This window comes from Ursus americanus, chromosome 31 (assembly GCF_024610735.1).
Source record: "Ursus americanus isolate L20-20 chromosome 31, mUrsAme1.1.p, whole genome shotgun sequence".
NCBI lineage: Eukaryota > Metazoa > Chordata > Mammalia > Carnivora > Ursidae > Ursus > Ursus americanus.
This window is the reverse complement of record NC_142157.1, coordinates 16,396,744-16,424,230: the sequence shown is the minus strand read 5'-3', so window position 1 is coordinate 16,424,230 and position 27,487 is coordinate 16,396,744. Positions and strand designations below refer to the sequence as shown.

At 41.6% G+C, this 27,487-nt stretch overlaps 1 protein-coding gene across 2 annotated transcripts in view; it reads right to left on the bottom strand.

The window, feature by feature from the left end:
• The window catches only part of C31H10orf67 (chromosome 31 C10orf67 homolog), a 138,711-nt gene that overhangs the window by 68,508 nt on the left and 42,716 nt on the right, over nucleotides 1-27,487 (bottom strand). Inside the window, exons 5-8 of one of the 2 annotated variants that reach the window (XM_087857621.1) lie at nucleotides 20,760-20,912; nucleotides 14,332-14,464; nucleotides 13,166-13,224; nucleotides 5,747-5,812 (exon numbers count right to left, since the gene is read on the bottom strand). In XM_087857621.1, the coding sequence (XP_087713747.1) occupies nucleotides 5,747-5,812; nucleotides 13,166-13,224; nucleotides 14,332-14,464; nucleotides 20,760-20,912 (411 nt within the window). The remainder of the gene's footprint in view (nucleotides 1-5,746; nucleotides 5,813-13,165; nucleotides 13,225-14,331; nucleotides 14,465-20,759; nucleotides 20,913-27,487) is intronic. The other variant, XM_045787082.2, reaches the window with a different exon arrangement.

Sequence of the window (27,487 nt, the reverse complement as noted above, 5' to 3'; positions counted from 1 at the left end):
CTTGCTCTGCGGTCCGGCCAGTGTGAAGGGATGCGGTCACAATGGAGCCACTCCCTATGTCGTGCTTGTCTTCGTTAACTGCCACGATTCCCAGAGCTAAAATGTAAATGCAGTTTCCCACAGATCCCTGAAAGCGTCCGCCACATTTCAAAGTGGTTCTCACCCCATGGCAGCAACAGTTGGCACACTGTAGATTGTATTTATGGAACACCAGCATCGGAACGGTGATAGTACCAAGAGTGGCCCCTGGGTGGCTCAGTCGGTGGGGCGTCCGACACTTGACTTTGGCTCAGGTCATGATCTCAGGGTGATGAGATCGAGCCCCTTGTGGGGCACCCTGCTGGGCATGAAGCTTGCTTAAGATCTCCCTCTCCTTCTCCCTTTGCCCTCCCCCCACTTGCACACTCACTTTCTCTCTAAAACAAAAAAATTAAAAAATGGAAAACAGTGATAGTACTGATAAGAAGTGATAGAATAACCTAAACTTTATCACACACACAGGCCTAGGCAAAAAAATTCAGTCATATATTTTATTATAGTAAATACCTGGGTCACCAAAATACTGGTTTCTTTCTTTTTTTTTTTTTTTAATTTATTTATTGGACAGAGCAAGAGACAGCCAGCAAGAGAGGGAACACAAGCAGGGGGAGTGGGAGAGAAAGAAGCAGGCTCCCAGCTGAGGAGCCCAATGTGGGGCTCGATCCCAGGACCCTGGGATCAGGCCCTGAGCTGAAGGCAGATGCTTAACGACTGAGCCACCCAGGCGCCCCCGAAATACTGGTTTCTTAGTTGAATGGCCAACACTGCCACGTTACTTGGAAGAGGCCTAGACAGACCTGAGGCATGACTCAAAGGGAACTCAGGCAACAGGGAACCCAGTTACGGGATCAAGGCCAACTGCAGCAGTAACTCACTGCTGTGTCCCCAGAATGAGGGACTACAGCAACCTTCGTAGCTCCTTTCTATCTTAAGTCTGGATTGTCCCTAGAAGCCAAGTACACTGGGATGAAACAGATGACAAATTAGTTAAAATTAAGAGTTTAGTTATAGTACTTTTCTGATTTGGACACTTTTTTGGTTGTTAGTTTCAAGACATACGAAAGTGCAGGATATAAAAATCTACACACAAAAATCAGTAGCATTTTCTATCCACTAACAACAAATTATCTGAAAGAAAATAAAGAAAATGATCCCATTTACAGTAGAATCAAAAACATGAAAACATTTAAGAATCAATTTAACCAAGGGGGTGAATGATCTGTACACTGAAAACTATGACATTGATGAAAGAAATTGAAGAAGACACAAATAAATGGAAAGACACCTCATGTTCATGGACTGGGAGAATTGATATTGCTAAAAGGGCTGTACTACTCAAAGCCAATGCAATCCCTGTTACGATTCCAGTTTTTACAGATTGTGCTTTCAACAGGGTAGAAAAAATAATTCTAAAACTTACACGGAACCACAAAAGACCCCCCAAAACCCAAGCAATGCTGAAAAAGAAGAACAAATCTGGAGGCATCACACATCATGATTTCAAACTATGTTATAAAGCTACAGTAATCAAAACAGTATGGTACTAGCATTAAAACAGAGACATAGACCAAATGAGACAGAGTCAAAAGTCCAAAACTAGACCTATGAATAAATAGCCAACTAATATTCAACAGAGGAGCCAAGGACACTCAATAAAGACAAGACAAGCTCTTCAATAAATGGTGCTGGGAAAATTGGACATTCACGTGTCAAAGAATGAAAGTAGACCCCTATCTTATACCACTCCCAAAAATTAACTCAAAATAAATTACAGACTTAAATTTAAGGCCTGAAGCCATAAAACTCCTTGAAGAAAATATAGGGGAAAAGCTTCTTGACATAGGTCTCAGCAATGATTTTTTTTTGGATATGACACCTAATGCACAAATAACAAAATAAAAAATAAACACGTGAGACTACATCACATTAAAGAGCTTCTGCAGAGCAAAACAATCAACAAAATAACAAAAGCAACTTATGGAACGCTAGAAAGTATTTGGAATCATATATCTGATAAGGGATTAATATCCAAAATATATATAGATCTCATACAACTCCATAGCAAAAAATTTTTAAAAAAAAATCCAAATAATCCAATTAAAAATGGGCAGATGATTGAAGTGCCTGGGTGGCTCAGTTGGTTGAGTATCTGACTCCTGGTTTCAGCACAGGTCATGATCTCAGGGTCATGGGTTTGAGCCCCGTGTCCAGCTACCTGCTCAGTATGGAGTCTGCTTGTCCCTCCCTGGCACTTTGCCCCTCACTGCATGCTTTCTTTCTCTCTCTCTCAAATAAATAAATAAAATCTAAAAAAAAAAAAAAAAAAAAAAAAAAGGCAGGTGATCTAAGTAGACATTTTCCAAAGAAGATACTCAAATGGCCAACAGGTACATGTAAAGGTGTTCAGCATCATTAATCACCAGGGAAACGCAAATCAAAACCATTGAGATATCACCTCATACTATTGATTGAATGGCTATCACTAAAGATAACAAGGGTCAACAAAAACGTGGAGAAAAGGGAACGCTTGTACCCCACTGGTGGGAATGGAATTTGGTTCAGCCACTGTGGAAAACAGTATGGAGTTTCCATAAAAACATTAAAAATAGAATTACCATATGACCCAGCAATCCTACTTCTGAGCATTTATCTGAAGGAAGCAAAATCACTATCTCAAAAAGATATCAGCACCCCCATGGTCACTACAACATCATTTACAAATAGCCAATATGTGGAAACAACCTAAGTGTCCATTAACGAATGAATGAATAAAGAAACTGTGGCATATATATATAATGGAATACTATTCAGCCATAAAAAAGAAGGAAATCCTGCCATTTGCAACAACATGATGGGCCCTAAGGACATTATGATAAATGACATCAGTCTGAGGAAGACAAATACGGTATGATCACTTATACATGGAATTTAAAACCCGAACTTAGAGAAACAGATTGGTGATTGCCAGAGGTAGAGAGTGGAGTGAGGTCAGCGAAAGAGGTGAAGGTGATCACAGTACATAAACTTCTAGTCATAATAAACGTCCTAGGAATATAATATACAACATGGTGACTATAGTTAACAACACTGTATTGTACATTTGAAAATTGCTAAGAGAGCAAAGCTTCGACGTTCTTATCACAAGAAAACAAATTTTGTAAATATGCATGGTGATGGATGTTAACTCGATTTTCCGTGGTGATCACTTTACAATATACACATATATCAAATCATTAAAACTAATACAATGTTATATGGCAATTGCATCTCAATTTTTAAAACAGGTAAGTGAAAGCCACTATGCATAGGAATCACAGGAAGATACAAAATTATTTCATATGCTTGCCCTCAAGCCAACCTCAGGATACCATTGCTCCAAATCTCATTGCTTACCGACACTTTATTGATGGTGCCTTTTTACTCGCAGCTCTTTGACTTTTTTTTTTAAGATTTTATTTATTTATTTGACAGAGAGAGAGATAGCCAGTGAGACAGGGAACACAAGCAGGGGGAGCGGGAGAGGAAGAAGCAGGCTCCCAACAGAGGAGCCCGATGCGGGGCTCGATCCCAGGACTGTGGGATCACACCCTGAGCCAAAGGCAGACGCTTAACGACTGAGCCACCCGAGAGCCCCAGCTCTTTGACTTTTTAGCCTAGGTTCTTAAGAGGCCAGAAAATACACTGCATTGGAAAGCAGTAATAGACAAGCATGGAACAAAACCCCTGCAGTGAGAACGTTTTCAAAGTTCTACAAAACAACTCTGCATCCACTCCACCATCTCCCACTTCTCCACCTAGGTGCAGTCATCAATCCAGAAATCTCCATCTCTGGGGGAAAAAAAAGTACTATGGCAAGAAACAAAGGAAGCCTGACAGCCACAAAGCCTGTCTCCCACCAAGTTGGGAACAGAACGCCCTGGTGGGAGGGAGGGGGGCAAACAGTGACCTTGTTGGGCCCAAAGGTATGCCATGGAAACCTTGGTCCTGAGAAGAACCTTGAGCAGACTCCCTCTTCTGCAAACACAAACCCCCAAACTAGTTCTGAGCATGCCAAAGGCTCTTGTGCCGGGGCCGGGTTTGTGATGCAAGGGCTTGCTGCTTGGCAACAAGCACGGTGCTCCACAAACTTGTAAACAACAAAATAACACGTGATTGTTTCCCCTGTGGGCAATATAATAGCACCGGCTAACGGCTTGCGATTTAAATAAAGAGGCCCAGTAAAACTACGGGTTCTGTTCACGGTAGCGGCACAAACTCACTGATCAAGGAGTTTAATTTCTTCTCTACTGTTGCGAACAAACTGACAATGTAACATTTGCTTCCCATTCTCTAAAAACATTTTCAATTCCAACGACAATGTGCACACTGTCATAGTTTGCTTTGAGAAACAACTCCTAGACTTTGGAGGAATGACAGAAGGGGGTGGGGAGAGAAGACATGGACCAAGTATACTCAAATAATGGAGATGATTTTTAGAGGTCAGGTATCTAAAAGTAAAGGGTTCAAAATAACATGATTTGTTAGCACATGGCTTCTGTGAAGAGCGAACCATAATTTCTTTGCCTTGCCTGCATTCCCAAGTTGGTTTCATAGAAGGCTTTATTGTCATGCCGGAGCATTGTTTTGCATTAATTTCTATGACAAGGAACCCAAAACACATGGTGCTGAGAGTAACAAAACAGAGTTAGGGAAACAGTCATGACTTGGCACAAAGTGTGACAAGCTGTAAAAAAGGGAATGTTTCAATATCTGAAGTGGTGTTGACTTCCTATGAACAACCTTTTCTCTTCTAAACAGTATCATATTCTTTTCAAGCACATTTAGAACGCAAGTCAAGCTGTGTTTTATTTTTGATTATAATAAACACAGTCAGTTTCCTGTAACAAAGACATAGTAGTGGTGACCAGTTGAAAGCAAAGTACACCACCATAAGCTGGGCGGGGGGTGAGGTGGCGGGGCCTGGGGGGTGGGGAGTCCACAGATAAAATAAAAGAGCAGCCGTCTGGAAAGTTCTCTTAAAAGAACATAAAAAGGCAGTGTTTTCTTATGCGACCAACACAGAATGCCAAAATATCTAGCTAGGCTCTTTTTGTTGTTGTCGTCACTTGTGGCAATTTGTAACTAAAAATAGCAAATCCTTCAAAATATTGGGCTCTCCTATTTGTGTGTGTGTTTTTTTAAATCTCCATAATAAAACTCAAAAACTTTGGACGGTGCTTTAATGCAATTTCTTACAGAAGACTTGTCTACATGACAGTTTATTATGTTTATCAGAGATCTAATCAAACTGTTGTCTTAAAATGATCATTTAAAAATGTTTCTAGAACTAGGTGAAGGGGATGAAGAGGTACAAACTTCCAGTTTTAAAGTAAATAAGTCATGGGGTTGCAAAGTGCAGCATGGGGGAATATGGTCAATAATACTGTAATAACGTTGGAGGGTGACCACACTTACTGTAGTGAGCATAGCTTACTGTATGGAACTGCCTGTCGAATCACTCTGCTGTACGCTTGAAACGAATATAACATCGTGTGTCAATTATGCTCCAATTTAAAAAGTTTATAATTATGCATATGCATTTAGATTATTGACAAAGGTGAAATAAGAGTTTACAGTAAAATGTCTACAGATAAAGTTTATAAAGCTTTCATGATTAAATTGAATTCCTGATTTCAAGTTTATTAGGAAATAATGTAAATCACCTTACCATTTCTTGAACTAATGATTTTTCATAATCAAGCTCACGTAGTAATTTGTCTCTACCATCAATTAGCTAAAAGAGAAGAATATTACATTTTGATTAAAGAAAAGAACAGAACGCCTAAAATTCCTCCTCAGTAGAATTTAGCAACACATAGTTTGACTTTAAACAGGAGAAAAGGGGATCCTAATATGACTTAGAAAATTTAAATGTCTGTAGATTATCATGTAATAATAACACATTATGATATAATTACTGTATTTTTGCTAGAAAAGCAAGCAAAATATACACAGGAAATGCCAATTTATTTACACTCTTCCTCACTCTACCCCAACGAAACGTGACATGGATATATGATAAAGCAAGCAGAGTCTGCCAAGAAGAGCATTTTTTTTTCTTCTTTATAGGACCTATTTCTTTTATCTTAGATTTTTGTGTTCTATTTCTATGCACATCAAATTGTCTTCATGCCGACTGAAAACAGCCATCAGAGAGCGTACACCGTAGGGCCACTGCCCTCCTATGACTTGCTTCGGTATCTTCAATGATTGTCTTTTATATATTTATATTATATTATATTATATTATATTATATTATATTATATTATATTATATAGTACTATATACACTGATAGAATATAACTGACATATAATATAATATATATCATGATATATACTATCAATGACACATAATATCATATATTATGTATTATATATCCTATATCAGTTATATATATATTAGATATATATCATATAATATATATCAGTCATATAATATTATATGCATATATTATATGTCAGTTATATACGCTGATAAACTTCAAACCTTGGTTCTGACATCCACTCAATTAATTCATATATTCATTATTTAATACACATGTATGGAACACCTTTTAGATGCTAGGAGGTCCATGTTCGTCTATGGACATACAGAAATGAAATAAAACAGACCCCTTCCTCTGGAGCGTCTACAGTATGGTGGGAGAGCAACGTGAAAAAATGACCATAATACATAAGAAAATATGTTAATAAGTCACATTTTCAGACGGTCAAAAACAGAGATCCACATATCCCAGCACCCAGTCATAATCAGACGTAACAGGAGAGGTACTGTTTGACAATGGTCTTGAGGAATACGTGCAATAAGTTGGAGAAGGAACAAGGCAGAGAGATCAGCCAACAAAATAGCGCAGCAACTGGAGAGGAGCATGCAGTCACGGAGGACTCGGGGAGGGCTTGCTGTTGGGGGACCCAGGGTGCAGAGAGACAGCAGTGGCAGGAAAGGAAAGGGGGAGGGTTGGGTGACAGTAGGAGAGGCCTTGCTCCCCACAATCAGGGGTAGAAGGCAGGGTGATGCAATGAGCAGACCAGGAGTCTGTTCAGATCGGAGCTCTGCTCCTTCCTAGCTGTGCCGGTAAACGAAGTCTCTGCTTCAAGTCTTGGTTTTCTTGTCTGTCAGACTAAGAAAATAAAACCTATTTCAAAGAGTTCTTCTGGACAGAATTTAGCTGTTTCTGACACCTGAAAATCCCTCAGTGTATTTTTGTGTGATGTGATTTTATACGGTAGGCAATGGGGAGCCATTGAAAGTTTTAGCGCGTACAATTAAGGTAGGACACAGCTATGGCAGAGTGTGGACTTGTAAAGGGATGAGGGTGGAGACAGGAAAATGAAGTTCGAATGTATGGAAATGATGAGAGCCTCAAACAAGTCTGTAGCAATGCTGTGACAGAGAAGGGGGATTTGAGATCAATTTTGGAAGGAAAATCTACAGATCGAGTGACCAACTAGATATAAGGTATAAAGGAGGAAGTAGAGAATGACCCTCGATTTCTCCTCTGTTCTTCGGGATTGAGGACAATGTCATTCATGTAAATGGGGGAACACAGCAGAGTCCAGATTCAAGGGGTAATCAGTTCAAGTTTTGACAGTGGGTTTGATGAATATGTAGAACATTTCTTCAGCAAATATTTTTTTAGGGCTGGTGACTAAGAATATAAACAAGACAGTTCCTGACCTTAAGAGAGCAAATAGTCCCAGGTACGCAGGGCCACAGAGGGAGTTTCTAATTACCATAGGAAATGGATGGGGGCTGTCCAAGCGCATGTAACTTTGAAATTAAGGATGAGAACAGAGTTGAAATTAGAGACGTGGTGGTCAGGGTAATCATGAAGCGGGAAAGAAAGTTTGGAAGTCACTGGTAAACAAGTGTGCCAGTTATGCGGAGAGGCTGAAGTCAGCTAGAGAGAAAACGAGAAAGATCAAGGATAAATAGAATTCCCAAGAATGGCATTCAAGTGGAAAATGGAGGAGGAGAAGCCACTGACAGATGTTGCTTAGGAAGGAATGAAGAATTGTGTGAAGAATCAGAAGTGAGCATTGCTGCTGAAGACTCCATGAAATGGCAGGTAGTCTGTCATATACAGCAGAAAATTCAGGAAGGAAAAAATCTAAAAAGGATTGAAGGCAATATGGATCTCACTGTCACCTTATCCACAGCATGGGGGGAGTGAAAAGGGGGCTGGTAAACACAGATTTCTTTTAAATAATATTTGAAATGTAAATGGCAATGGGTTGGGGGTGATTAGTGTCAATGGATACCACCAAGACAATGGTTTCATTATGTCTCTAGGCTAGAGGGAAATTTTTAAAGTCATAAGAGAGAAAGGGGCTGATGAAGAAAGTTCCAGAAGAGGAGATAGGAGGAGATAACACAGGGAATAGCTGGAAGGATGAGTCAGGGCAAAGAAGAATGATCCTCTTCGGATAAAAAGGAGTAAAGGTAAGGCTAGGTAAGCTAAGTGACAGAGTAAGAGACGGCAGAAGGGAAAAAAAAATTCCAAGTGTCCGCCATGTTTTCTGTGAATTAGGAAGTAGCGTGGAGGATGGAATATGGGAATTGAGAAAAGTAGCGGAGATTAGAAGAGCTGTAGGGGGTAGAAAGAAAGGCTGCTAATTAGATCTAAGTGAAATGATATGCAGAGAGAGGATGCAGCTACTCTGGGTTAAAACCCCATACTCTTGGAAATGCCACCAACAGGCAAGGATTGGCCCATCTCAGCCAGAGCAGGCCTGGATAACGGTGGGGACTGGCTAGATAGAGGCCTCCAAAGGTGACACCGTGGTATAGTTGATGAGGTGGGAGGGTGGATGGCAGGTTTAGGGAAAGTAATGGAATCAGGTGGAAGGAAAGGAAAAGATTTTGTATTGAGTCATCATACCTTGGTCTGAAAAGGAATGTCACCAAGTTTCCATTTGGTGTCAATTACCACAAACACCAAGACCATTATCCCAATCCTTCCTGCCTTTAGATCACTCTTCATCAACGACCTCTTCTGCTATACATCTCCCTGCTCATTCTTCTTTCTACTGGCATCATTTAAAAATATTCTAGTTTCTTCTTTAAAAAAATTCCTCACTCAGCCCCATGTCCCTCTCCAACTACTCCCCTACGTCTCCCTGACCATCCACAGCAAAACTTCTAGAGAGTTGCCCACACTTACTGTCTTCCCTTCTGCATTCACCCCACTTCTCAACTGCTCCCACCGTTCCAGGAAAATGACTTCCATTAATATCACCAGGATCACTTCGTTGCCAGAGCTAATTGCCTAATCTTCCCTTTGAGCCTTTAACACAGCCAGCGGGACACACTGCAAAGGAAACTGCTTCCGTGATGTCCCCTCTCTGGCTTCCCCCACTGCCTGTTCTCATCTTCATTCGAATGCTCTCCAGCTTCAACTTCTCCTTTACTTCTCCTGCCTTCAACCTTATCAGTGACTGTAGCTTTTACTGCCTAACCATCCCCAGAATTCATCCTTCCCGATCATCCCCAGTGTTACTGTACTCTTTCTGTTTCAGATTACACTTTCCCTGGTGTATCCAAGTAACCTCGTAACTGGTCTTTCTCGCTCCAGATTTTGCTCCCTCCCGCTCATTTTCTTTCTGAAACATGAATCTGATCCTTCCCCAATGTTCAAGGCTCCCCAGTGCACTCAGAAGACAATTCAAACCCCTTGGCACGAGTACGAATTCTCTGCCGTGAGCCCTGCTTCTTGCCACCCCTTGCTCTCACATACCCCTGAGCTCTAGCAACTCACATGCACTTACTTCCCTTCTGCATGTTGCTGCCCCCCCCCTTCGCATACCCCTTTCCTGGCTTACTAGAACCTCTCTTCTGGGAGTCAACTCAGAGTCCTCCCTCCAACCTTCCCGGATCCCTTACAATCCACACGGCGCTTCCCCACGTGGCCCACAGCAGTCTATGCTGCCCTGCATCCTGATGCTGACCCCAGCCTGGGCTGTCATCTCTGACCTCTGGCTGACTCCCTCCCAGAAGGAGATCCGCATTATGGCCACAGCTGGAATATAGATGCAGCTGTTATTAGATTATTGGAATTTAAACACGAAAGTCACTGAATATCATAATAGACAGTGCTTTAAGCGCTGATGGATGGCAAGAGATCCGCCCACCCAAATACAGGCCATTTTCAACCTGGTTTTCATTGAATTCAGGGTTAAAAAAGAAAACATGTGTCTTATCCAGGGGCTTCTGAGCTGCTTACCCCTCTCCCCTCTTCCTGCCCCAACACGAATTCTCACAGCTCACCGGATTCCTACCTTGTTCCTTAGCCATGCCAAATCACAATCAAGTCCACAAACACATCTCACAGTTTTTGCATTCACGCTCTGTACCCAGCTCTTCCACCCTCCTGCCTACGTGGAAAGATCAGCTCCAGGGAAGGAGTGCGAAATAGGTGTGGAACTGTGTGTGAAGCCTTTCTAGAACCTTCCAGGTAAAGCTAGACATCTCTCCTCTATGTACATACTTTCATTACAGTCCACATCACACAGCCAGGGTTTTTGTCTCTCGCTCTAGACTTAATCTGCTCTACGGCAGGTTCGTGTGTGTGTGTGTGTGTGTGTGTGTGTGTGTGCACGTGTCCCTGTGTGTGTGTCTCAGGAGTAGCACAGAGCCTGGCACTAAAAGGCATCTAATAAACATTGCTGAATTAATGGATTTAGTGGAGAATATTGGAAACCAAACCAGTAAATATCAGCTCTCGTTTGTTCAACAACTCCTGATGTGCTTTCCAGTTGACAAAGCACTTCGACGTGCATTATCTCATTCTATCCTCACAGTAAGCCTGTGAGACACAGGAAGAAGGATGAGGCACTGGCCCAAGGGACCACAGAGGCAGAAATGGAAGAGGAACCCAAGGTTCTAGATTCTTTCTGCTCAATACCAAATTGTGCCCATATTCAGTGTTTCTGTGGAGGTTCAGTACGCACAAAGAAAAAAAGAAAAGAGAAACGATTTAACAAATGATCAAACAGACTATGCATCTGTTATATTTGTTTAGAAGAGAGCTGTGAATTAAAAATATGGTGCAATATATATTCAATTTTGAACTTTATAGTAGCCTTGTTAAAAAAGGTTAAAGAAACAGGAGAAATCAATTTTAATACATTTATCCAAATATCCGTTCAAAATATTATCATCTCAATGTGTAATAATTAATATTAAAAAGCAGGCACGTATTGCATGGTGCACTGGGTGTTATATGCAAATAATGAATCATGAAACATTGCATCAAAAACTGGGGATGTACTGTATGGTGACTAACATAACAAAATAAAAATTATTTAAAAAAATAAAAAATAAAAAGCATTGCTGCAATATTTCACTTAAACGAAGTCTTTGAAACCCAGTGTGTACTTTTCACATACAGCACATCTCAATTCGGGGGCTAAAATTTCATCGGAAATACTTGATCTGTGTTTAGATTGCATGAAGTTTACCGAAGAAAAAGCAGAGTCCCATACCAAGTTATTTAAAATATACATAAAGGTGTTCCAATACACTGAAACAAGTATCAGTTTTTAAATTTAAATTAAAAAAATAAAATTAAATATAATTAAAAACTGAGTTCCTTGGTTGCACAATTCATGTGCTGAACTAGCCACCTGGGGCTACCACTGGGCAGTGCCGACTTAGGAACGTGAGGATGCATTTGACTGAAATATTTAAGCTCACACAAGGTATAATGCGTCATTCGAAGGGGCATGTTTCTTTCTAACTGATGGCTTCCTGGTCAGATTTTTTGCTTTAATTTCTTGTGCTCCTCTCAGAGAAGAGTAAGCTTACACAACTCATCTCCCCCAGTGACAGGACAGACTGAACAGGTTTAGTAACATTTCAACCTTCCGTGGAGATTAAGTGACACCAGAAAGCCGGGACTTCATTTCAACCGTGGATGCCTAGAAGGTTAAACTTGTCTGCCCACAGACTCTAGTTTTCTCTGGGAGGATGGGACTTGTACGTCACCACTGCAAACAGCGTGAACTGCAAGAAAAAGAACTCACTCTGCAAACCCGTGATGGGTTTGTTTATCAGAGAAAACATCTCCCAACTCTGACCCTTCGGGGTAACCGAGTCTTTAAAAAATAGTTCTTAAAAGTAATTTTATCAAAAGCCCAAAAATACCCTGAACTGGACAATCAGGTTGACATTTGGACCTAAACTTGGGCACAGGTGGCCGTTCGTTGGGCTCTAGAAATGTGGCTAGTGCCTGTGAGGGACTGAATGTTTAATTAAAACGGAATGTTATCCAGTTTTAATTAATTTTCATTTTAAAACCAGCACTCGATTCAGTGAGTGGAGAGCATCAATGTCTATTTAGAATAAGTCAGGGATGTAAATACACGTTTTCACCTGTAAATTTCCTGAACTCTAAACACATTCTCATTCTATGAATCACTCAAGGAGCACTTGTCCTCGCGCCAGGCACGGTGCTCAGCACTGGGAATGTACCAGAAACAGATATGTCACCATCTCTGCCCTCTGAGGCATGCAGGACGGCAGGGAAGTCTGCCCATCGCTGAATATGTGTTGATAGGTAGGATGGGACACTACCACGGAGAGCTAAGCAAGCCCAAAGCAGGGGCGCCCAACCTGTACCACTGTGGTCCTCCTGCCTCGGATGTCCTGGGAGATCTTGACCTTGCTGATACCAAAAGAATTCCTCTTCTAAACACAGATTTCCTGCATAGCATAAGCCCAGTTCACACGCAAACAGAAAAATGAGCATGAAGCCACATCTGGGCTGAAAATAAATTGCTCGTTCTTAATAATAGAATTCTCCCACTAGCCCATCTTTGGACCCCCTGTGTCATAGAACTTTTCAGTTCCTTATAGTTAACAAGGACACTCAGTTATCCCAAAGAAAAGAAGTATCTGTACATTAATTCATTTTCAAGACGGAATCCTTACTTATTACAAGACCCCACCCAAGTCATGGGAGAGATTAAATATGGAAATGGACTTTTCTCTACACCCCCAAGACAAGCGGGACACAGTGTTATTTCACTCGTCGTGCTGATATTTCAATGTAAAAGAGTCATTCGTCAATGTAAAAAGTTACAGTACCTTTTGAATAGTTTGATGATTCTTTTCTGCCTTCTCTTTCAGTCTTACAATTTCATCTTCTGTAAACAAAAGGAAAGAGAGGCCAACCATGAAATTACAAGCTTATGGCCCTGTATTCAAGCTCCCTGCTTCAGGGCAGGCAGGCATGGTGGACGCAAGTCCTAGCAGGATTGTGACCTTCACAACTGCCCTTGACATTCACAGCCCTCTTCCTGCTGTTCAGACGGCTGGTCAGATAGGGATTAAGAACTAAGTTCAAGATCCAAGGGTGGCTGAGGGCTGAAAGCTTTTCATCAATACTAGCAATGGACATTTTTGCTCTTAGTCACAGCCAATGCAAAGTGCTTTCGCAGGTGGCACTTTATGACTCGGTAAGAACTACCAACGACTGAAAAAGCAGTATCACACCACGTTAGAAGGGAGATGAAACGACACTGGCATGGTGTAATTTATATCCAAGGGGTATTGTAATCTATCTGATTTCATCAATATTTTGCTCTAAGTTTTTTTTTTTTATTACTTTTCATCACTGCAGGTAAGGGGAACAATCATATAAGTAACAGAAATACAAAGGTAACAGTAAGTGAAAAAATACTTTGGTGATTTAAATGGAACTTTTACCAACGTCTATGGTATGTAAAAAAGGGGAGTATGAGGGACACACATGAGGATCTGTCCTTTAAATTTGGATCCAAAAGTGAAGATAATTCAGTAGCAAGTAGTGGCATATTTTCCTGAAGGGCTAACTCTGTTTCTCCACAAAGCATACCCCAGTCCGTGTGCTTAAGTATTTAAAGGTGGTAAATTTTAGATGATTAAAGCAAGCATATGACACAGAAATCAGCAGAAGTCTCTATCCACTTATAATATTTCTAAGTGAAATAGAGCACTGCTTAGTACATTTTTCCAAGGTCAGTGCTTGTCTTGGGAGGGAAAAAAAACCCACCCTGAGTTAGAATGGCATGGCTTAAGAACACAGCCACAAATAAACCCTCTTTCCCAAGCAAGGAATGCCATCTTCAGTGAAGATCAGAGATGGCTATCAGACGGATCTTATGCACGTAAATGACCAAGCACACGTATGTTTGGTAAAGAGAAACACCGCTATGGGTTTTACGAAGTGCCCGAAGCATCGGTTTTTCTCGAAAATGACTGTAAAATGTTACCTAATACTGAATTTTCCTTTAGATTGAGTCGGATTGCTTCTTCGAGTTCTGAAATGATCTGAATCAGTCTCTCGTTTGCCACTTTGTACTCCAAATTTTCCCTCTCTAGAGCCGTCTCTTTGGCAAAAGTGTCCTGAAAGATGGGGAATTCCATATTTCTAAGCAGAGAGCCAAGGATTTAAATATGCAACACAAGACAATACAGACACAGAAGAGCTATCATATAATTTTCTGAATTCTATTACACACTTATAATATGAATAGTAAAAAGGAAGGAGATTAAATAGAGCTCGCTGGAAGAAAGGCTGCAGTACATTCTGTACAAAGACCACAGCACATGGGGACATTTTATTGACAGGAATAATGCATATCATACTGTTTGTGTGCCCTCATCATTCAGGTCAATTCATTATGGAGGCTGCGTCCAGGGAGGCAGCTGGGGCCCCTCCACCCACACTTCCCTCTGTGTGTGTCTGAAGTGCTGTCCGCCTGTAACTAGGCAGGCTGGGGGGACCAGGACGGGCAGCGCCAGGGGGTGGCAAAGTGCACGGCTAAGGAGGGGGGCTTGTTGCCTTTGTGGCATTTCCCAGTGTCAGCGCTGCCAGTGTCACGAGGAGCACATCACATGTCAAAGTGGTGACGTTTTCAGGCTGGGAGCCGCATGGAGTCCATCAGGCGCACGGATATCCACACAGTTGGTTTTCGGCTGGGTGGGGGAGCCACCCAGAGGCAATTCATATTCTGAACATTAACGTGGCTTTGCATGCCTGTCACACGGGGGGCTGTGCAGGCGGTTAATGCTATTGAAGACTTCGGTTTAAATCTCTATGCAAACAGCGATTACCTTGTAAGAAGGTTTCAGGATAACTTACAACAAAGGACTTTAAAGTTATAGTTTTAGTAAAGCAAACTCATTTACATTTTTATTATGTGCGTCTTTTGTTTAAATCTTGCCATGTCCATTATGGGAGAGGCTTTTTCTTACGCAATAGAAGCTTATTGGGACAGCTACTCTTCCTTTCTTCTTCTTCTTCTTGTCTGTTTCAAAGCTATTGAAAAACATCTGAATATACCCTCGCTTATGGCTGTCTACATTTTACTGCCACACATTTATTTTTTTTAAATTAAGATGTAATGGATTGGGGAAGCTGGTGCAGAACTTTTTACTTCGTGATGGTAAAATACTAAATGATTACGCCATCTCAAAATATTAAGGAGTAGGCTGAAAAGTCATTATATTATTATGCTAAAAGAGACAGAAGGTTCTATATGCCTGGCTTCAAAATTCACATGGATAAGAGAAATACTTTTCAACTTTAAAGTAACCTTCAGATGAATTATAACATACTCTTTTTGCAGCAATGCCATGATGGCTGATCCACGAAAAGAGGATCTTCTCTCAAAAACAAAATCTTCCCTCCCAATATACTGGGTTCCTTTTGGAATGTTATTTTTATTTAACTTTAGAGAGCTCAGAAAGTAAATTATTTAAATGTTTTACCCCGTGACCATAATGGCTCAAAAGAAAAATAAGTGGCTACAATTTTTGCAGTACATTGAATAAACCCAGTACATTCAATAAGAAGCCACCTACTAATGAAGTTAGTCATATCAGAGTTAATTTTTAAAACAATGTTAAGCTTTGCATTAAACCCAATACAAATCTTCATGATTTTGATCCACCATTTCACTTACATTATTTGAGCCCAACTCATTCTTAATTAATGAGAACTAACAAATCTGATAGTTAATAAACAGCACTGTTTTAATAAAGGAAGGATCCTTTCTTAGTCATTAATTTCTAGTCCCACATGGTTCAACTTGAAACCATCACAGAATGGACTTATAGGCTACAAAGGGCTTTTTAAACAAACAAACAAACAAATATTTGTCTCCAAAGACTTAAGCATACATTTCCTAACGGGTACCCACAGCGGATGACAGGAGCTCTCATTATCATAAACTAAACAAGAACTATTTGAATTAATCACACAAAACATAGAGTGTATAAATGGTAGCAGCTAATACCTCAATGCGTTTTCTAAAACTCTCATATAAAAGCAGGAAACAAGGAAAACACATTCAACTGGACGGTTTTTCCTCTTCATACGCATCTACAGCCCCCGTTCTTGTGAGGTTAATCTTTAGCTCTGTCCCCACCATCTGTCAGCTGCAGGAACTGCACGTAATTAACTATTCAGACTCCCACAGCAATGAGGACACTCATTAGCAAAATGAACAAAGGGATAGTTCTGGGCTGCCACGGTCATCTGTTACACTCTGAGTGGCAGGTTTTGTGGTGGTGTTCCTTCTACCATCTGCCCACACTACTAGTTTTTGGCTTATTTAAACCATGAGACCTCTTTAAAATAAACTGCGTTAATAAACCAAGGTTTAAAAGGATGGAGATCATTAAAAGGTGGTGAACTAGATGAAGCTATTTAAAGCCGCATTATAGCTGTGGAGAGATTGTGTGTGAGCCACGATCATTCTGGAATTTTAAATTTCTGAAGGAACTCGCCAATGTAAGGTTTTTCTCTCCTGTTGGGAAAACGAGCCCTTCCGGCGGTGGGTTATGCACTATTTCTCGGATGAACATTCACGAGATGTGCAGAATCACCGTTCCCTGGCTTCAAAATCCTAAACAGATCTTGAAAGAATCATTTTTGGGGCGCCTGGGTGGCACAGCGGTTAAGCGTCTGCCTTTGGCTCAGGGCGTGATCCCGGCGTTATGGGATCGAGCCCCACATCAGGCTCTTCCGCTGGGAGCCTGCTTCTTCCTCTCCCACTCCCCCTGCTTGTGTTCCCTCTCTCGCTGGCTGTCTCTGTCAAATAAATAAATAAATAATCTTTAAAAAAAAAAAAAGAAAGAATCATTTTTGAAAACCTGGTATACTGCAGCGCCTTGCTACTCCAAGTGCGGTCCATAGACCAGGAGCCCGGCATCACCCCGGAGCTTATGGGAAAGGCAGAATCTCAGGCCCCAGCCCAGACCTACTGTCAGAATCTGTGTCTTAACCGCAGCCACGGGGGATCCAGGCGCACAATAAAGTCTGAGGAGGACTGTTTAGAGCCCCGCATGTGCCTCTCAGCAGTCTTCCTCCTGCCATATTGGTGTCTCAATTCTGCAGCTCCCCGTACAGTACTTGGACATCTCAATTTGCTGCTGGGGGGTGCACTAGGGTTCTGATGCATGCCCATGCTGCCTGACAGGGAGAAGAGCAGGTGCTCTCCCAGTGAGTGACAGCCAGGAAAGTGGCGCACTGGGGCAGTGCAGCCCTGCAGAGCCGCCACTCTTGACGGACAGCTCTGTTTCAGAGCTGTCAGCAACAAGCAGTTATGTTCCCTTCTGGGGGGTGGGGGGGGATGGTTGCACAGCTCATTTATGGGAGGGTAAGGGAAAAAATGAAGTCTTTTCAAAAGGGACAACTCCAGTTGCAATGAAAACGCACGGGTGTTGTGCGCTCTGACAGGCCAGCCTCCGAAGCAATCCTCAAGGGGACTCATCAACGGACAGGAGAACCACAGTGACACGCGGTTCAGTCTCAACGGTTTCCCACAGAACTAAACTGGAAAAGGTGCTTAGTCCTCAAATGACGGTGCTCAGAGGGATATCCAACATGACGCCTGGAGAGATGAGGCTTCTATAACTTGAACAGCTCCCTTTCCTGATTTCCATATTTTGTTATAAATGTGATTTAAGCTAGCTGTTCATTAAACTTTCCCTTTGCGATCACATTCTCATCAGATTTTTCTCAAAAACCATTCTAGAGAGATATTATGACTACTTACTATAAAGCTATTCATGTAATTTGACTGTCAGTAAGAATGAACTGGAGTGTTCCCCTATTGCTTATTCAGCTTGCTTATTTCAAGTGGTTTCAAGTTATCTCCATTGTGACTTTGAAATTCTCCAGTTGATTCTCCAAATTTTTTTCCAAATCTAATCTCAGGTGCTTGGTGTCTCAAACTTTTTTATACCACCAGAGGGAGCAGTTGCATAAGATGAAATTTCAAATTGAACAAGATCTCTTCCAGAACCTGGGTGGTATGGAATTTCAGGAAATCTTAGAGGATTAGAAAAAGAAAAGTATTCTTCATAGGCTTATTTTATATAATTCATGATCTGTTTTGTGGCCTTCGTGCACCTCCCTCAAATCTTAGGGTGTTTAGAGAAACTGTGATGTGGTCTCCCTGGGGACAAGTTATCCTGGAATAACCAGAGTATTGAGGATGCCTTTCTGAACCAGGGAACTCCCTGCCGATACAATAGCAGGGTGGAACCCCAACTCCTTTGTCCTCAAGAAGCCACTACCCATTCTCATTTCCTTCCCCTCCAGCGTCAGAGAGAACTTAAGAAATGTAAATGTTACAAGATAGACCTCATGTTTTAGTGTAAGGAGCTCAATTCCCGAATCAGGATGGTCTGAACTGGTCCTGAGGTCTGTTCAGAGCATTTCACGGAATGTAAACTGGATGGTCATAAGGACTTGTGTATTTACTCCTGATAACTAAGGGTTTATATATTTAGCTTTCTTCAAAGAACTCAAAGCAATTCACATTCAATACAACAGGTATCCTTCTCACAACTATCCCTTTTAGCTAGGCAGGTCTCACTTGGCACTTCAGAAAGGGGAAATAAGAGGACCAAAATCACCCTGCCCATCTACGCTGCATATCTTTGACCAAGGCAAGATTAAAGGCCAAAACTATTACGGTTGTTTTAGTCCTTTCTATTAAATCATTGTCTCCAAAAGATAAGACTGGATTTAGACCCAGGAAAAGGTTAAAGTAAGTTCAAAAACTGGATGTGCTTCCTCCAAAGCAATCAGAATATGTAAAAAGAGTTAATATTTAATTTCATTAGATCTATGCTACTAACACTTAATACTGTACTACTTAGAAGATACTCAGGTGTTTATTTTTTAGAACATAAAGAACTATAATAGATTATACAAAGCAAACATTTCTTCACCAGTTAGTAAACAAAATCCTTCAGAATGATACAAGTGCAATTCCTTACCTCTTCTAAACTTGGAGTTTTAAATAAGATTACTGGTGGGGGCGGGGCCCTGGGTGACTCGGTTGGTTAAGCGTCTGCCTTGGGCTCAGGTCATGATCCTGGGATCCTGGGATTGAGCCCCGCATGGGGCTCCCTGCTCAGTGGGGAGTCTACTTCTCCCTCTACCTCTGGCTCCACCCCTGCTCATCTCTCTCTCTCTCTCAAATAAATAAATAAAATCTTTAAAAAAGAAAGCTTACTAGTGTGGGATTTAGGCAAACCATAGATTGCTCTTAAAGGGACTGGCAATGTACAAATGTTTCTTCCTAGTGTTAACATTTGGATGTATAATTTTTCAGACCTTTTCTGTGCATATCTATGCATGTGTCAATATTTACGTGGGTGTGTATACACCTGCATTAATAATATACTATTGTAGTCTATTTTATAAATACATATCAACTAGTTAATTTGGAAAATCACAACCTTGACACCTTACTGTAGAGCATAGAGCTCTACCTCCTTCTGTGGGCTTCAGATTCAGCTCACATGCCATCTTTACCGTGTACTAGCTGTGTGCCTGGGGGAAGTCACTTAACCACCCCGTCTGCTTCCTCCTCTGTAAACTGAGCCAGGAGATGAGAAGAGGTACCACTGACGAGGCCTGTGGTGCCTGCCAGTTGATATTCAAAAGATCGTTATACCTCTGGCCTCTCTGCTAGCCTCTCCGAGTCAAACAATCAGCTTCTTGCTCTTAGGATTTAATAATAAAGACTCCTCTATGGCTCTGAACTGTGGTTGGGCCACAGCCAGTGGCTCAAAGCTGACTTGAGATGAAAATGAATTCACTCTCAGCGTCCACCCTGGAAAGCCCTTAAAATTCTCCTCGCTGACAGGAGCTTAGCCTCTCCTTGCTCTCTCCTTCCATTTCTGTACCCACCAGTCCTTTGTCCAAGTAGTAAACCAACTTCTGGCCTCCTTTGAAACAAGGAGAACTGAGGGAAAAACCTTCGAGAATTTTCCTTGAAGGTCCTCCTGTTTCACGGTGCTTTCTGGAAGTCCTGATGTGGAGAGATTGCTTTGTGTCTTTCAAACTATCTAAATAGCAAAACAGGGTTGGCGTCTCCAAAATTAAAACAAAAATCTACGTGCTCTTCTAGAGTGGGACAATTTCTGCAGTGGGAAGTAAGTTATTTTATTTCTATTATAAATAAAAATTGAGAACAATTATATTGCTCCCATTTATAATGATTATGGGTTTTCTGGAATATGTCATTGGGCAGAAAAGGGTTGGACTGGCTGATGAGTGGAGAGAGATGCCCAAGATATACCACCTGCATTTCCTTTATTCTTGACCCAAACTTTTGGAAAGTTATAACTTTATTTACATATATTAAAATTAATTATTCATTGCTTTGAAACTTACAAGTTTTTGAAGTCTAGACTCTTCATATTGGTCTAGTTCTTCTCTTAATTGCTTAATAATTTCTTCTCTATCCTTCAGTTTTTTTAACAAAATACTCATTTTGATAGTAGTCGATTCTTGCACAAAAGTCTCTTCTTCCACCTCAAAGAATTGCTAGGGAGGAAAGCAGCATTAAAAATCAGACACGAAGCAAGCGCCATCAGAAACTAGTTCATGTTTTATTTAAGCTACTGTCTCGTAAGTTATCTTATTTTTGTAACTTGCACACAATTTTCAGGAAATAACTATATTTATATTGAATGATACGCTGAAGTGCCATAGACTAGAACCCATTATTCTCCTATAAAACGCAAAGCATAATGTGGTACTCTAACTGCATCAGCCACACAAGTAATCACAGTAAACCTTAATTGTAAATTCACATCATAGTTGTGAATGCCCTACTTCAATCTTCCCCTAGAAAGGAAGATAGCAAAAATTTGAATACGTAAAAAGAGAAGAAAGCTGCAACGGTGCAACTAATTCCCCCAGTGGTTTGGTATGGAGATGTGGAGACAAGCACCATTTCTTTCCTTTTTTCCACAGAAAAGCTTTGCAGACCATTAATCTAGACAGACCAGGCTTCATTTGAAAACTTAAGAAACTGAGACCAAAACAGAGGAAGATGCATTAAAATAGAATTTTTTTTCCCATGTAAAGCTGTGGGTAATGAACCATTAGGCATTAACGTCAAGGTCTATATGCATAACCATTCTAAAATTATATAATTCTAACATATCATTCAGTTCTCTCTGCATGGAAAAAAATGGCTATGTTTTTTGCTTTTCTTAAAAAAAAAACAAATAGGGGCGCCTGGGTGGCACAACGGTTGGGCGTCTGCCTTCGGCTCAGGGCGTGATCCTGGCGTTGTGGGATCGAGCCCCACATCAGGCTCCTCCACTGGGAGCCTGCTTCTTCCTCTCCCGCTCCCCCTGCTTGTGTTCCCTCTCTCTCTGGCTGTGTCTCTATCTCTGTCGAATAAATAAATAAAATCTTTAAAAAAAAAAACCAAATAAGCTGTTTTTTGATAACACTAATCAAATAGAAATTAAATGAAAAAAAAGACACCCTCAGATTGGTTTGAAATGAATTGGTATATTAGTTGATACTGTATATCCCATATGGTATGCCCGTATTTTAATTCATTTGACATTTAATTCATTTGGCTCAGTCGGTTAAGTGTCCCACTCTTGATTTTGACTCAGGTCATGATCTCAGGGTGGTGAGATCGATTCCCGCATCGGGCTCTGTACTGAGCATGGAGCCTGCCTAAGATTCTCTCTCCCTCTTCCTCTGCCCCTCCCCTACTCACCCTAAAAAAAAAAAAAAAAAGATTTAATTCATTTGATCTTATATCATGAACATGTCCCGTGTCATTAACATTTTACATAAATGTAATTACTGATGGTTACATCACATTCTGCTCTATAGAAATGCCATTATTTATATAATTATAATATATATATTTGGAGTTTTTCATTACACCATATCTTTATACCCGCACCTCTGTCCACATTTCTGATCTTTTTATCTTGGCGTAGATCCCTAGAAGTAGAATTCCTGGCCAGAGCCTAGAAATATTTTAATGGTCTTGATTCATTTTATAAAGTTCTTTTCAAAAAGATTCTGCAGTTTATAGTCTACCTCGAGGAAGAGAGTGTTTGTCTTACTACGTTCTCTGAATCATTGTATATTTTCTGAGTCTTACTATGACAATATATGAACGTAGTATTTTATTTTTGTTTTAATCAGCATGTTTTAGCTCTTTTTTCATTATTTTTTATTTTTTAGAAGGTTTTATTTATTTATTTGGGAGAGAGAAAGCACGAGACAGAGCATGGGCAGAGGGGGAGGGGCAGAGGGAGAGGGTGCAGCAGACTCCCTGCTGAGCAGGGAGCTGGAAGTGGGGCTGCACCCCAGGACCCTGAGATCATGACCTGAGCCAAAGGCAGGCAGACACTTAACCACTTAACCGACAGAGCCACCCAGGTGCCCTGCCACTTCTTTTATTAAACAAGTAAACCCTACCCCTGACATGGGGCTCGGGCTCACCACCCTGAAATCAGGAGATGCTCTCTCCCCACCGAGCCAGCCAGGCACCCCTGAATCAGCATGCTTTGACCACCATTCAAAGTGAATTTTTTTCATATGTTATTAGATATTTATGCTCTATGTTTTGAAAAAACGCAATTCTAATTATATGCCCTTTTACTGAGAACTCCAGCTGGTTTTAGAACTTCCATTGATCTCTTTAGCAGTTTTATTGATTGGCTTTCCTCTTCCATTTGCTGGTGTGGAAGTGCCATTGCCTGAGAGGCTGTTCTAAGCAGTGAGGTGCTTGCCCGTTTGCACTCAGTACCCTGAAGAACCACGTCACAAAAGCAAACAGGGAAGAAACGCCTAGAAAATGAACACGGTCACTTACTTACTTCCACCATATAGAACTCTCCTTTTCAACCCTGATGTGTAAAATCATATTGTCCATCTTGAACTCTTTCGAGAATCACAGCATGATTTTGTCTTTATGTGTTCACTGCTAATATATTCGAGCACAGGCGGATACAGGAAATGTAGTAAAACCTAACACATCTGCGCATACACCTAACATTAGCTTTCAGGGTTAGATTTACAAAGGAAAATTGTTCCACAATATATGACGAGCCCTGGCCAACTGAGGAGAATACCGTACCAAGGTAGAATTGAGAGTCAAGCTAGGAACAGAACGCTGACGGGGCCTACACAGCACTTGTAAAAATCAGCAGAAGAATACTCAGTACAGTGGGAAAGAGTGAAAGTGAAACAATCCACGTGACAACTCCAGCTTTTTCAATTGAGCGATTGTAAAGAACAAGGTTGATTGTGTAGAGCGGGCTGGCCTGCATTGGCAGACCGGCTCGCTCTGTCACTTAGCTCCCTGTGCCTCAGTCTTATTATCCGTAAAATGGGACTGACAGCAGTACCTTAAGTGTCCTGAGGATGACATAAGACAATGCACCTAAACCATTTTGAATAGTGTTTACAACGCAATCAGCTGCCTGTAAGGATTACACTCTACCATTTGATTTTTGTTCTGTCTTGTCATTCAAACCCAGATGCCACTTGCCCTGGGAAGCTTGAGCACCCCACCTGCCCCCCACTGCTGTGTTCTTTCTGTATCTTGTCAACACTCCTCTTGGGGCAGTTCATTTATTATTTGTTTATTTGCTCACAAATTTTTTATGTTCTGAAGATGCTGGATTTATTTTACTTTTAAAGATTTATTTACTTATTTTTTTAGAGAGAGAGAGAGTGGGAGTGGGGTGGGGAAGAGGGAGAGAATCTTAAACAGACTCCTCACTGAGCATGGAGCCTGACACGGGGCTCGATCTCATGACCCTGAGATCATGACCTGAGCTGAAACCAAGAGTCAGACGCTTAACCAACTGAGCCACCCAGGCACCCCTATTTTACTTTTAAAAATCACCAAAATAAAGATGCTTCCAGCAAGCTGGCCAAGTCATCTCCTCTGTAACGTGACACAAACCACGCTGAATGCTCATTTAAAATCCCCCCAGGATCTGGGCTGAGATGCTACGTGAACTCAGTGGTGCTCGAGTGAGCCTGCCTTTAGGAAGGACTCAGTCCCTCTGGACTTCAGAGCAGGGAGGGTCATGCCGTTCTTTGGAAGAACAAAAAGTTTTACTTCTGACATTTCATAAAATAACTGTAAGACCCAAACACATTGGATTCATTTCTCTTCATCTCCAGGAATGTTTCTGATGTTCTACCAATGTTTATTGAATGAGCTGGACTCACGAGGAGATAGGCGGAAGGCGCTTTTATTTTTCTTCACCACCCTTCAAATCTGGTCTCCCGTCTCATGTTTCTTACCTCTTAGAAGAACTCTTAGAGGCATTAGAAAGTGCCACAGCTTTTTTTTTTAAAACTCTTAAATAACAACAACAAAACTGGATAAAGGAAAGAAAGATAGGAAGAAAGTGAAAGCCATAAATGAATGAATGAATGAATGAATGAATGAATGAATGAATGAATGAATGAATAAAATGCCCAAAATCTCAGTCCAGCCTCCTCTTACACATCAAGGTTCCTGTTCTCCCCAGCTGTGGCCTCCCTTGGTCTTGGCATCCCGTAGTGGAGGAGAGGGTTTTCTTTTCTAGTACCCAGAAATCTGATCAAACACCAGCCCAGATGTTGCTGTGAAAGTATATTTTTAGGTAAGATTAAGATTAAAATCGATAGACTGGGTAAAGCAGATTACCCTCCATAACGTGGATGGGCCTCATCCAATCAGTTGAAGGTCTTCGGAGAAAGACTAAGGTCCGGGGGGTCGGGGGGAGAGGGAATTTTGTCAGCAGACTATTTTGGATTTGAGCTGTAACATCAAACTCTTCCCTGGATCTCTGGTCTGCTGGTCTACCTTGCAGATTTCAAGCTTGCCAGCCCCCACAATCGTGTGAACCAATTCCTTAAAATCAATCTCTCTCTTTTTCTCTCTCTTGCTCTTTATGGTTCTGTTTCTCTGGAGAATCCTGAGTAATATAATATCTACATCTAAAGACCATAAACTCACACTGATACCTCCAATTCCAATCTGACACCAAGGCATTTATTACAGCCTGTCTCCTTTCCATAGCATAACCCCTCCTCTGGCAGTGGGGAAGGTGGCTCCCACGATGCTTGATGTGCTGACGTGTTTGCTCAGTCCTCCCTTCATGTCACCCATCTCCTGACCACATTGTGCCACCAAGAGCTTGCCTCTGAGGCAGGCAATGGGACAGAAAAGGCAGAAGCATGTCTTTGGTCTTTTAATTCACAATGGCAAGAAACTTTATTTTGGAATTTAATTCCTTTGGCCCTGCAATTTTTCCTTCAGCATTTGAAAGTGAGGAGGAGCTAATATTCAAATCTCTGGCATGACTGTTGGCTTTTTATTATGTCATTTGGTCTCATGGGCAAAACCTCTTGACCAACAATATTGAACAACACAGCTGGATATAATCTGGAGTGAGAAACAGACTAGAAAATGAATTCTTAGTATTAGATACAAAGTGACCTTGCTGTTAAATGTAAATCATGTACTCCTCTGACCAGATGCCAAATCTCCCAAGGCACCAGCAGTCTCAGGATCCGCAGAGAAGTGTCTGGTATTGGGGGGCGGGGCTGCATCATGAAGGTGGGAGCACAGCTTTCCTCTCCCCAGGGCTCAGATACACAGCTAACTGATCATAGGCTAAATGATGAAGTTCAATGGGTTAAAAAGAAGAGAAAAGAAAAGAAAAGAAAAGAAAAGAAAAGAAAAGAAAAGAAAAATCCAGGGAATCTTGTTTCCTTCCATGTGAAGTGATACCCTCCACTGAGTTCTGACCCTGGAAGAAGAAACGTGGTCATATTTGGGCCATCCCCCTCCTCCTCCCTATCTCTTTGGGGTGAGTGCTGCGGGAGCCCGTGCTCTGCCCGGGGCAGGAAGAGACCCGCCCAGCCCAGGGCTGCCTCTGATGGGAGGCAAGTCCGCCAAGACTTGAGAGTTAGCACTAGGCAGCCTGCTTTCACAGGAAAGCAGATGATCTCTATCCGCGGGCTCCCTGACTTTGTCACCTTGTCCAGAACCTCGGTGGGGAAGAGCGGCATTATTTATCAAGCATCATAAACACTGCAGTAATATTTAACTTGCAATGTGGCAAATCCATGCACGTTAGAATTCTACAGATTCTTTAATGTCTTCAACATAAAGTATTGATTCCTTAGCCTCACTTTCCTGCATCACCTCTCACCACTCTTTCCAGTCCCCTGTCCTCCAGCTTTACCAAACCACCTGCAACTCCCTGACTGCCTCACACCTTAATGCCTCTGTTCTGTGAAATGGACCACGTCCCTGATTCTTCTCACCCTGCCCCCGCAAACTTGCCAAATAGTCACCATCCTTCAAGGCTTAGTTCAGGAATCACCTCATCCTGAAAATTTCCCTTAACCACTCTCCCGACCCCCACAGAAGAGTTGGGCACCCATCAGGTGCAAACCTCGATTATGGATTGTAATTGCTGAATTTCTTCCCTCCCTCCTTCCCTCCCTTCTTCCTTCCTTCCTTCCTTCCTTCCTTCCTTCCTTCCTTCCTTCCTTCCTTCCTTCCTTCCTTCCTCCCTCCCTCCCTCCCTCCCTCCCTCCCTATCTCTCATGGCCACTAGATTATGAACACCTTGAGTGCAAGGGCTGCTTTTGTCTCTGCTACAAAATCAGACGATGCATGGATGACTGAACAATCGAGCGAAAGAACAGTTCAAGTCCTCGACATCCTGCACTGCCATGTCCTAGGACGTTTTCACTAAGAACTCATGATCTATTGCCAGTACCATGGCATAGGTCAAGTTCTTTGGCACCTTTCTTGGTTATATTCAGGCCTCCATCAGCGAAAATTTGTTGACTATCTATGATGTGCCTGGCTCTCTGCTAGGACCATAGTACAGAGACGAATACAACTTAGTCCTGGTCGACAGGAACAAAGATTCTAGAGTAAGTACAGACCAATCCACAAGTGGGCAATTGTGATACAATTCAGGGTGTCAATTATCCAGGAGAGAAAGAGCATTCCTGCAAGAAGGGACATCACGGGACAATTCCAGGGAGGTGACTAATAACTTGAAGCATGCGGAGAGAAGCAGGTGATGCAAAGAGCTCTGGATGACTGGAGGGTA